Source organism: Myxocyprinus asiaticus, chromosome 19 (assembly GCF_019703515.2).
Source record: "Myxocyprinus asiaticus isolate MX2 ecotype Aquarium Trade chromosome 19, UBuf_Myxa_2, whole genome shotgun sequence".
NCBI classification, from domain to species: domain Eukaryota; kingdom Metazoa; phylum Chordata; class Actinopteri; order Cypriniformes; family Catostomidae; genus Myxocyprinus; species Myxocyprinus asiaticus.
In genome coordinates, this window is record NC_059362.1 from 32,175,145 (window position 1) to 32,186,840 (window position 11,696).

The 11,696-nt window shown below is 35.6% G+C and overlaps 1 protein-coding gene across 1 annotated transcript; it reads left to right on the forward strand.

Annotated features, from left to right (window-relative positions):
- The first annotated feature begins 1,171 nt into the window (after positions 1 to 1,171).
- On the forward strand, positions 1,172 to 11,466 carry LOC127410446 (osteopetrosis-associated transmembrane protein 1-like). Its single transcript, XM_051645723.1, has 6 exons — positions 1,172 to 1,659; positions 3,600 to 3,714; positions 7,500 to 7,594; positions 7,701 to 7,811; positions 8,483 to 8,648; positions 9,504 to 11,466. Exons 1-6 carry the CDS (start codon positions 1,270 to 1,272, stop codon positions 9,557 to 9,559), a joined length of 933 nt encoding a protein of 310 aa, XP_051501683.1. The 5' UTR covers positions 1,172 to 1,269; the 3' UTR covers positions 9,560 to 11,466.
- The last annotated feature ends 230 nt before the right edge of the window (positions 11,467 to 11,696 follow it).

Consider the following 11,696-nt stretch of genomic DNA (forward strand, 5'->3'; position numbering starts at 1 on the left):
AATTTAGAGTAGGCCCTATTAAGGAAATTTCAGGCTCAATACAAGTTAAGCTCAATCGACAGCATTTGTGGCATCATATTGATTACTACAAAAACTAATTTTGAATTGCCTCCCTTTTTCTTTAAAAAAAAAGCAAAAATCTGGGTTACAGTGAGGTACTTACAATGGAAGTGAATGGGGCCAATCTGTTAACCTTTAAATGAACACTGTTTGAAAAGTATTGCCACAAAATATAAACAATATGAGCGCAAACATGATTTTAGTGTGATAAAATCACTTACTAATCTTTTCTGCGTAAAGTTATATCAAATTTTACAACTTTGTTGCCATGACAATATAATGTCAAGAAATCCTAAAACCCTAAAACGACTGTACAAATTTAAACAACATTGCAGCTCAAATAATACACAAGTTTTGATAGAAGAATGAATGTAGGTACAATTCTAAATTTATAATCTTCATATTTCTTCCTTTAAACCCTCCAAAAATTGGGCCCATTAACTTCCATTGTAAGTTCCTCACAGTAACCTCGATTTTTGCTTTTTTTAAAGAAAAGGATGGACGAGTTGAAATTATTTTTTGGTGGTAGTCAACATTATGCCACAAATGCTGTAGATTGAGCTTAATTTGTTTTGAACCCGGAATATTCCTTTAATAGTGATAAAAAAAGGACTAGAAAATTGACCATGATCAAAATCTGACGAAAGTAATATTAGACTTATTTTACAGCCATTTAGTCTGTTAAATTTGTATTAACAATACACATTTTATAAACAGTAAAATGTATGTTTCTTGAGAGAGAGAGAGAGAGAGAGAGCGCGACTGTATACAGAACAGATGCATTACTTTTTTCCAAACAAGCTTTTATGTTATATAACTTTTTATATTATATAAACAACGTTTTATTTTAAAAACATTACAAACAATATCCACATAAATACAATAAAAACAGTAAAATAAATAAATAAATAAAAGTGCGTCACTCATATACCCTATATGATATCCATTTTATAGCAACGCCATTTTTTAAACTTAAAATAATTAAAATAGACCGTCTAGAAATGGTTTATATGGGGTTTTAAAGCACTCAACTTTGTTTGATAAGACGCATCACTTTGGACATTACAGGTTTGACAGTCAGTTGAAATCCCGTCCATCGCGAGATTACCGTAGCCATGTGACCGAGATGTCGGAAAAGAAAGAAACAGGAAGTGTGCAGAGTCTGGAAAGGCAGCAGCGTGTTGTACTATTTGGGATAAAAAAAAAGATATGGGTTTTTGTACGAAATTTGCATTTATAGTATCGTGTCTATTTGTAGGATGGGCGACTATTCAAATTACAGTTGTTAAATGCTCTGTTTACCCACCGGAGATGAGTGGCGAAGGTGCACTAAAGCTTCCCACACCAGTCATTCCCATGTCACCTGTTTTCCAAGCGAACAGTTTGGGATTTTTCTACTCTCTCAGTCTTTCATCTAACTTTCCAGAGGACTTGGAGGTTAACGAACATTGCATTAAACTGTTCCGCATCTTTGGTGAACGCTACGTGATTTATGCGAACTGTCTTGTGACTTATGCACGACCCGTCAAAATCTGTCAGAACTGTTACACTGGCTTCAACAGTCTGGAGGAAATATATACAAATATCTCATCTGACCAGGTAAGTGCTAGTTGGAAGTGGAATTTGTTCGAATTGTCGTCATATAACGCCAAACCAGTGTTCAGTTTCAGGCCTATAGATGTTCTTACATGTTTGAAGGGTGTTTGACATAATTTCCACCGGCTGGTCACATGCACTTATGTCTCGTGATTGTGTGTGGTCTGTGTATTACAACAGGCCTGGCACAGACGACTGGACTGTGTTAGTGAGCTTAAAGCACGTTTAAAGTTGTTTTTAAATAAAATAAGGGCAATTAAAATAGTTATATATCATTGTCCTATTCTCATTGCACTATTTTTGTTAATAAAACAACAGCTATGGAAAGCTGTTGTCATGACATCACATTGTATGCTTTTTTTGTCATTGTAGACACATTTGTTTCTTGTTACTGTAAATAAGTCAGTCATGAATTACACCGGTGGCCAGACGTTTGGAATAATGTACAGATTTTGCTCTTATGGAAAGAAATTGGTACTTTTATTCACCAAAGTGGCATTCAACTGATCACAATGTATAGTCAGGACATTAATAATGTGAAACATTACTATTACAATTTGAAAAAAAATGTTCAGAACGTCTTAAACTACTTCAAAGAGTTCTCATCAAAAAATCCTCCACATGCAGCAATGACAACTTTGCAGATTCTTGGCATTCTAGCTGTCAGTTTGTCCAGATACCTGGGTAACATTTCACCCCACGCTTCCTGTAGCACTTGCCATAGATGTGGCTGTCTTGTCTGACACTTCTCACGCACCTTACAGTCTAGCTGATCCCACAAAAGCTCAATGGGGTTAAGATCCATAACACTCTTTTCCAATTATCTGTGGTCCAATGTCTGTTTCTTTGCTCACTCTAACCTTTTCTTTTTGTTTTTCTGTTTCAAAAGTGGCTTTTTCTTTGCAATTCTTCTCATAAGGCCTGCACCCCGAGTCTTCTCTTTACTGTTGTACATGAAACTGGTGTTGAGCGGGTAGAATTCAATGAAGCTGTCAGCTGAGGACATGTGAGGCATCTATTTCTCAAACGAGAGACTCTGATGTACTTATCCTCTTGTTTAGGTGTACATCTGGGCTTTCCACATCTCTTTCTGTCCTTGTTGTCTTTTGTCTTTGAAGACTGTAGTGTACACCTTTGTATGAAATCTTCAGTTGTTTGGCAATTTCAAGCATTGTATAGCCTTCATTCCTCAAAACAATGATTGAGTTTCTAGAGAAAGCTGTTTCTTTTTTTGCTATTTTTGACCTAATATTGTCCCAAAGACATGCCAGTCTATTGCATACTGTGGCAACTCAAAAACAAACACAAAGACAATGTAATTATAATAATAATTAATTAATAATAATTTAATTAATAATTTTCTTTATTTATCACACATTATACATTTGCACATATACAGTGAAATTCTTCTTTTTTCACATATCCCAGCTAGGCTGGGGTCAGAGTGCAGGATCAGCCATGATATGGCGCCCCTGGAGCAGATAGGGTCAAGGGCCCAACAGTGGCACCTTGGCGGTGCTGGGGCTTGAACCCCTGACCTTCTGATCAGTAACCCAGAGCCTTAACTGCTGAGCTACCACTGCCCCCCAATGTTAAGCTTCATTTAATGAACCAAATAGCTGTATTTGATATAATGGCAAGTGAATTTCTAGTACCAAATTAGCAATTTAGCATGATTACTCAAGGATAAGGTGTTGGAGTGATGGCTGCTGGAAATGGGGCCTGTCTAGATTTGATCAAAAATGACTTTTTTCAAATAGTGATAGTGCTGTTTTTTACATCAGTAATGTCCTGACTATACTTTGTGATGAGTTGAATGCCATTTTCGTGAAAGTAGCAATTTCCTTCTGAAACAGCTAAATCTGTACATTATTCCAAACTTTTGGCCGCCAGTGTAATAAATACAAAAATAATTTCAGTCTGATTATGTGTTGTCTTCATAGCCGGGTCCTGGAAATGTCAGCTGCCATGACAGCCTGATGCGTTCTGATAGGCTGATGCTGCTCTATAACCTTTACAGCAATTTAGATGAGATTTGGACATCAGCAGGATGCAAACGTAAGTAACGTGTCACAGCCTAAAATATTGTAGGTTCAGTTAGAGCTTGCATTATGATGTGTCATTGAGACCTAGAAAGAAAGAGAGTATAACTGCACAACTCAAAATATAGGATTATTTTATTAACCAATGTTTCGGCTATCAGCCATTTCCAATGTATAATTTTATCACAATAGAAAAACAAACATACTGTATATAAAGTCAGCAATTACCAACAGGTGAAAATGATTTACATCATAATAGAATGTGTGACGGGATTACTCTCCATGATCTGGCTGTTTTTGTGTGTGTGTGTGTGTGTGTGTTTTTTTTTGTTGTTTTTTTTTTAGTTTTAAATGTAGTTTAAAAAACTGACATGCTTGTTAGCCAATGAGAAACTTCTATTATGATGTAATCGTCTTCACCTGTTGGTAATTGCTGACTTCCAATGTGATGAAATTATACCTTGAAAAAGGCTGATAGCTGAAACATTGGTTAATAAATTAGCCTTTATTTTGAGTTGTGCAGTTATACTCTTTTATTTTATTTATTTATAATTTTTGCCATTACTTGCACCTCTGAATCTAAGGTGTGCGTTTACTTAATTGTCATTTCTAAAGTGTCACTGAGACCTTACAACTGACCTTTCTAAAGTATTTTTCCTAGACCGTATTCACAGTAGTGCCATATTTGATTTTGGACGTGAATGAAAATGAGGCTATGAGGAATAGACATGCAGTCTCTACAATGGCATGCACTGTATGTCCTAGTTCACATCTACATTTTAACAGCTTTTGTTTTCTGGAGTTTATTTGTAAACCAACATTTTTTGGAGAGATTTTTTTTTACTTGTTTCCTTAGTGGAATGATACAAAACACTTAAAACAGTACAGTCCATTGAAGAGACTGCAAGTCTATGCCTCACAGCTTTGAAAAAAAATAAATTGCAATTCTGTTATTCTACTAAACTTGTCATTCTAAACCCATATCAATTTAATTCTTCTGCAGAACACATAAGGAGAATTAAAATGAATATCCCTGTCTGTCTTTTCAATACAGTGGCAGTGGATAGAGATTCACTTTCAAGCTTCATAAAGGATGCAAAAGTACTCTAAAAGTTGCCCATGCATCTTGACCTATTTGTTATATTCTGAGTCTCCTTAAGACATATGATATGGTTTTGTGAATAAGCTTCTCTCAAGCACTCATGAACGCAAAATGAACATCAAGATTTTCACTTTTTTTTATTTTTTATTTCTCACCAAAACCTATCATATGTTATAAGAAGACTTGGAATATGATACATGAGTTACATGGACTTCGGTTATATTATTATTATTTATTTGAATATACTAAGATATTCATTAAAATTTCTCCTTTTGTGTTCCGCATTAGAAAGAAAGTCATTTGGGTTTAGAATTTCACACGGAAAGGCACAATGAAGAAATTTGATTAGCCTTCCTGTAATGTCATGACTTATTCACTTAAAGGAATATTCTAGGTTCAGTAAAAGTTAAGCACAATCAACAGCATTTGAGGCAAAATGTTGATTAACACACAAAATAATTTCAACTCGTCCGTCCTTTTCTTTAAAAAAAAAAAAAAAGAAGCAAAAATCGAAGTTACAGTGAGGCACTTACAATGGAAATTAATGGGGCCAATTTTTGGAGGGTTTAAAGACAGAAATGTTAAGCTTATGATTTTATAAAATAACTTACATTAATTCTTCTGTTAAAACTTGCATATTATTTGAGCTGTAAAGTTGTAAAATTGGAAATAAATTTACACAGTTATTTTATAACACTATTGTTTATGTCTTGTGGCTATACTTAGTGAGTATTTTATCGTTTACAGATTGGCCTCCATTGTAAATGCCTCACTGGAACCCAGATTTTGGCTTTGTTTTTTATAGAAAAGGAGGGACAAGTCAAAATAATTTTTATTGTAATCAATATTGTCACAAATGCTGTCGATTGAATTTAACTTGTATTGAGCCCGGAATATTCCTTTCATTTGATTCATTTAACATGATTTTGAGAATGGTTGTTGTTGTTATATATATACACACACACATACATATATACACACAGTTGTGCTCAAAAGTTTGCATACCCTGGCAGAAATTGTGAAATTTTGGCATTGATTTTGAAAATAGGACTGATCATGCAAAAAAAAAAAAAAAAAAAAATTTTATTTAAGTATAGTGATTATATGACATATATATATATAACATATATATAACATAGTTGTTTGGCTCCTTTTTAAATCATAATGGTAACAGAAATCACCCAAATGGCCCTGATCAAAAGTTTACATACCCTTGAATGTTTGGCCTTGTTACAGACACACAAGGTGACACACACAGGTTTAAATGGCAATTAAAGGTTAATTTCCCACACCTGTGGCTTTTTAAATTGCAATTAGTGTCTGTGTATAAATAGTCAATGTGTTTGTTAGCTCTCACTTGGATGAACTGAGCAGGCTAGATACTGAGCTATGGGAAGCAGAAAAGAACTGTCAAAAGACCTGCGTTACAAGGTAATGGAACTTTATAAAGATGGAAAAGGATATAAAAAGATATCCAAAGCCTTGAAAATGCCAGTCAGTACTGTTCAATCACTTAAGAAGTGGAAAATTCAGGGATCTCTTGATACAAAGCCAAGGTCAGGTAGACCAAGAAAGATTTCAGCCACAACTGCCAGAAGAATTGTTCGGGATACAAAGAAAAACCCACAGGTAACCTCAGGAGAAATACAGGCTGCTCTGGAAAAAGACGGTGAGGTTGTTTCAAGGAGCACAATATGAGGATACTTGAACAAAAATGAGCTGCATGGTCGAGTTGCCAGAAAGAAGCCAATGTCACAAAAAAGCCCGGTTACAATATGCCCGACAACACCTTGACACGCCTCACAGATTCTGGCACACTGTAATTTGGAGTGACGAGATCAAAATAGAGCTTTATGGTCACAACCATAAGCGCTATGTTTGGAGAGGGGTCAACAAGTATTGTGCTCCTAGAAACAACCACACCGTCTTTTTCCAGAGCAGCCTGTATTTCTCCTGAGGTTACCTGTGGGTTTTTCTTTGTATCCCGAACAATTCTTCTGGCAGTTGTGGCTGCAATCTTTCTTGGTCTACCTGACCTTGGCTTGGTATCAAGAGATCCCCAAATGTTCCACTTCTTAATAAGTGATTGAACAGTACTGACTGACATTTTCAAGACTTTGGATATCTCTTTATATCCTTTTCCATCTTTATAAAGTTCCATTACCTTGTTATGCAGGTCTTTTGACAGTTCTTTTCTGCTCCCCATGGCTCAGTATCTAGCCTGCTCAGTGCATCCAAGTGAGAGCTAACAAACTCATTGACTATTTATACACAGACACTAATTGCAATTTAAAAAGCCACAGGTGTGGGAAATTAACCTTTAATTGCCATTTAAACCTGTGTGTGTCACCTTGTGTGTCTGTAACAAGGCCAAACATTCAAGGGTATGTAAACTTTTGATCAGGGCCATTTGGGTGATTTCTGTTATCATTATGATTTAAAAAGTAGCCAAACAACTATGTGATGATAAACGGCTTCATATGATCACCATCCTTAAATAAAAGATTGCATTATCAGTCATGTTTTCAAAATCAAAGCCAAAATTTCACAATTTTCGAATTTCTGCCAGGGTATGCAAACTTTTGAGCACAACTGTGTGTGTGTGTGTGTGTGTGTGTGTGTGTGTGTGTGTATGTATGTGTGTGTATATATATATATATATATATATATAATATTTATTTATTTATTATGCTCATTAGAATGTCTAAGTGGAGATCAACAGACTCTGTCCAATGATACCATTTACTTCATGGCTACTCTGAATAAATCACTGACCTGCTTTGAGAAATATCAGGTAACATTAAGTGACTCATCTAGACACATACAAGCTCAGTTAATTATATTGAAATCGTATGACATTGGGTATGAGAGTATCTTTCATTTTCAATGTTTTTAAACAGGGGAACTACTCTGAATTGTGTAAAGACTGTAAAGGCTCATACAAAAGGTTAAACGAGCTCTATGGCAGCATGGAGAAAAACCAAACACTCTGCATTGATATAGAGGATGCAGTAAGTCTTTTTGTATGCACTAATATACACAGTCCCTTCTATCTTACTCAGACACAGTCAGATTATACATTTATGAAGCAAGAATATAGTATTGTTAATTTCATGTTTGTATTGGTATTTTGCATGAAAACCAAAAATGCTTTGCCATAGGCCAAATATTTGCAAGATCATGAGTCAACTAAAATGCTTATACTGAATGCTGTCTGTACTTTTGTAAAGTTTTCAATAGTCAAATACTTTCAATGCAGAGACAACTTTAAACCATTTCGTAGGTTCTTTTTCTTGAAAACTTTAAACACTGTGTCTCTGTGGTGCTATAAAAATTCCTCTTTGTTTTGAGCGACAGTACAACATTGACCAATGGCGTGAGTTGCTAGCAGGACTATCTATTTGTTTGAAAACAAAGTTTATTTTTGCTATTCAATTCGGCGGCACTAGTGGTGCAGAAATTACACGCTTCAGGTTTGAGTTATTAGCCAGTTTATTATTACGATTTGGAGGTTTGTGGGAACTGTAAAATGGCACCCTCTTACACCTGTACAAACAGCTTGAAGAAGATAAAAAGAAACTAGAAGGCATTAAGCAATGAAATGCAGGAAAGAGGGACATTAATGGTTTATAACAACAAAACTATCAGAATCGTCCTACAAATCACCTTGTGTTTTTCTCAGGTAAACATGACACGGCAGTTATGGAGTAAAACGTTTGGTTGCTCATTCCCTCGTGAGGAGATTGTGCCTGTCATTGCAGTGTCCTGCTTCATGCTCTTCCTTCCCATCATCTTCTACTTAAGCAGTTTCCTGCACTCAGAACAAAAGAAACGCAAGCTCATACACCGTGAGTAACTCACCAAGCCATCCCAATTGTCCCTGCAGAGGGTTGAAGGAAAAGGGCAGAGGTGTTATACTCTGTTAATTGGTGGCAGAGTAATGAGAGTCCTCTGAATGGTTGGGCAATGTCTGCATTCTTTGTGTTTGCTGTCTGTACATTTGAAAAAATGGAATTTGTGAAATTGAAATTATGGGACCAAATCACTTACAATGGAAATGAATGGTGGCAATTTTTGGAGGGTTTAAAAATGGAAATGTGAAGCTTATAATTTTATAAAAGCACTTACATTAATTCTTCTGCTAAAATGTATTTATTATTTGAGCTGTAAAGCTGTTTATAACTTTACAAAGAAAAGGTTAGTAAGCGATTATATCACACTAAAATCACATTAACGCGGATATTGTTTAGGTCTTGTGGCTATACTTTATTGGCCCCGTTCACTTCCATTGTAAGTGCCTCACTGTAACCCAGATTTGTGCTTTTTTTTTTAAAGAAAATTAGAAATAAATTTTTGCAATAATCAATATTATGCCAAAAATGCTGTCGATTGAGCGTAACTTTTATCGATCCCGGAATATTCCTTTATTGGAAAGGTTCATTTCTGACACTGCTTCCCACTCGCAAATGTACATTTGATTAGTTTAGGCTTCAGGGTCAACCACTTTCAGACAGTGCTTAACCAAGCAGCCTCAGATCAATTTTTTTTTTTTTTTTTTTTTTTTTTTTTTTTTTGCATCCTTCACAAACTGTGCTCTTAAAGACCTGAACAAGTCTCTGACTTCAAGGTTAAGCTATGCATTAAATATTCTGTTGCATCCCCTGCCAATCTGGTCTAATCTATTCCATTATCCTGATCCACAGCCAACAGAGCCAAGTCCAGTAGTAGCCTAATGAATATCCAGGACAAATTCAGCTGAGTGGAGAAGATGGAAAGAGGGGCCACAGACTGAATCTTTGGCTCACCTCTTCCACTAAAGGAAAAGGCGCTTTCTGCATGGATAGGTGGGGTTCACTGCTTTTCTTGGACTCCAAGATCATCCTGGATCAAAGACTTTACGATGCTGCCCAGCTGCTGTGATCACATTCTAGCATTCTATTTATGTAGAAAGTGTAAGATTTGCACTATTAATATGCCAAATACAAGATTTGCAGCCATTTTTCGCTGATGTGTTAAAATAAAGAGCTGTATTTCAGTGAGGATCAATGATAATTTCAATATTATAAAGGATGTTAGTATTATAAATTTATATTTAATGAATGAATGAGAGAGGGAGATTTATCTTTTACATGAGACTGGTTTTGCTTCATTTTTACTGCACTAAGAGAGCATGTTACATTTTAAATTCATTATTTTGTTAGGTAATGGTGAATTCACACACACGCACAACATGGCAATGGTACCACTTCTGGAAGCACTCCATGTGCATTAGAGAAAAATCTGGTAACAAATACCTGATTCAAGGTCAAAGGTATGCCGTTAGTAGAAGAGAAAAGTAAATGATAAAATAAAGGGAAAGGGAAAACAGTCATGGAAAGGCAACATAAGGCATTTTTAAACACCTCATGTGCCTGTTTACTATAGACCTTTCATTATATAAATGGAGTACTTGTAGTCTTTCTTCACTTATATGGTTAGATACTTTCAATCAGTTATCATTTAAAAAACAGAAGACCAATTATTCAAATAGAATTAGACAAGGAAAATGAAAGAATAACTAATAGTGTTGCATCAGAATAATCATTCATTTGTTCAGACCAGATGTTGCCTATTTCTAAAAGTATTTAAGTGTAATATTTATAGAAACTCGAATCCATTACGTTTATTCATAGGATCTGTTCAGTTTAATACAAGAAATAGAACTACACCTGTGAAATTGTTTTTTACCCCAAAGCTTCCTCATACCTCTCTTTTAAAATATGTTAATTGTGGTTTACTTCTTAAGACTTTTCCTTGGTGCGATTGACAGGCTTGTTGTTTTCAGGGTTATGTGGACTTTCCTTGGATTGCAAAGCGCCCATTTCCCCTGTCATTAGCAGCTAATCTAAATGTAGGATAAAGTTACTTGGCCAAATAATCGTAACAACACATCCGTTTAAGCTGCCTTGGCTTTTTGGTCTTATGGAGGCGAGCCATTGCCTATCACACTGGCCGTTAAGCGCATTTCGCTTGATTTGTTCAATCATATGATCTAGCAGGAAGATGTGGGAAAAATAGCCTTTTCATGCACGGCTTATGAGCGCAATGTGTATCGAGAATGTCAGCTTTCATCCCTGCAATGCCAGATCCATTAAGCGGTGATGAAAGTCATTACTCCTGACCTGACTTGAAATTGTAGTGAGTAGGCAAATTTTATGGCCACATGTTAGAGGAACTGACGCAAAACCAAAATACCTTTAAGGCGTATAACCCAAGCCTTATTTTACCTGACAAGAACCTTAGAGACGATGAGGGGAAACTGCTGGGGGATATGAGATTATGCTTCACCACGTTTTGCCCCGGCAAGAATCAAAGCAGTGACTTTGGACCTTAAGCAATGAGCCCGTTATGAAATATCCCTCTTAGCCTGAAACTCAACATTATTTCAGAAATCCACCAAACCAAGATTTTCAGCAGAGATAAGGCACTCGTTTTAAAAGTTGCCATTAGGATTTTGGATGACCTGTCATTATAAATGAGATCAGCGTTTTCAATTAAATCATTTTGTGTGTAGGTGATTGCTATCTGTTTGTGCTTCTTCTGAAGAACTTGCATAATCAAAAGTCTGATTGTACCTTTTGTAAGGCTGTGGTTTTATTATGAATAAAATGACATACTAATGCTAAAGCTACTTGTGTTTTATTGGCTTTTATTAGCTTATTTAAAAAAATAAAACAATGTGAGTCGAGATGATGCAATTCCATACCATTCTTTTTCCTCATAATACCTCCTCTGGCCTGTTTCCATTCCCTCTAATCTACCCACAAGGAGCTTTCATAGGAACTGACTGTGAACAAGTCTTTGTTAAGTGGCTTTTTAAAAATAAAAAAAATAAATGCAATTTTGTAACTTGATTT

Coding starts and splice junctions, on each gene's coding strand:
- LOC127410446 (XM_051645723.1), top strand. CDS start 1,270: ATGGGTTTTTGTACGAAATTTGCATTTATAGTATCGTGTCTATTTGTA. Junction 1,660..3,599: donor CAAATATCTCATCTGACCAG/GTAAGTGCTAGT, acceptor TTGTCTTCATAG/CCGGGTCCTGGAAATGTCAG. Junction 8,649..9,503: donor GAAACGCAAGCTCATACACC/GTGAGTAACTCA, acceptor CCTGATCCACAG/CCAACAGAGCCAAGTCCAGT.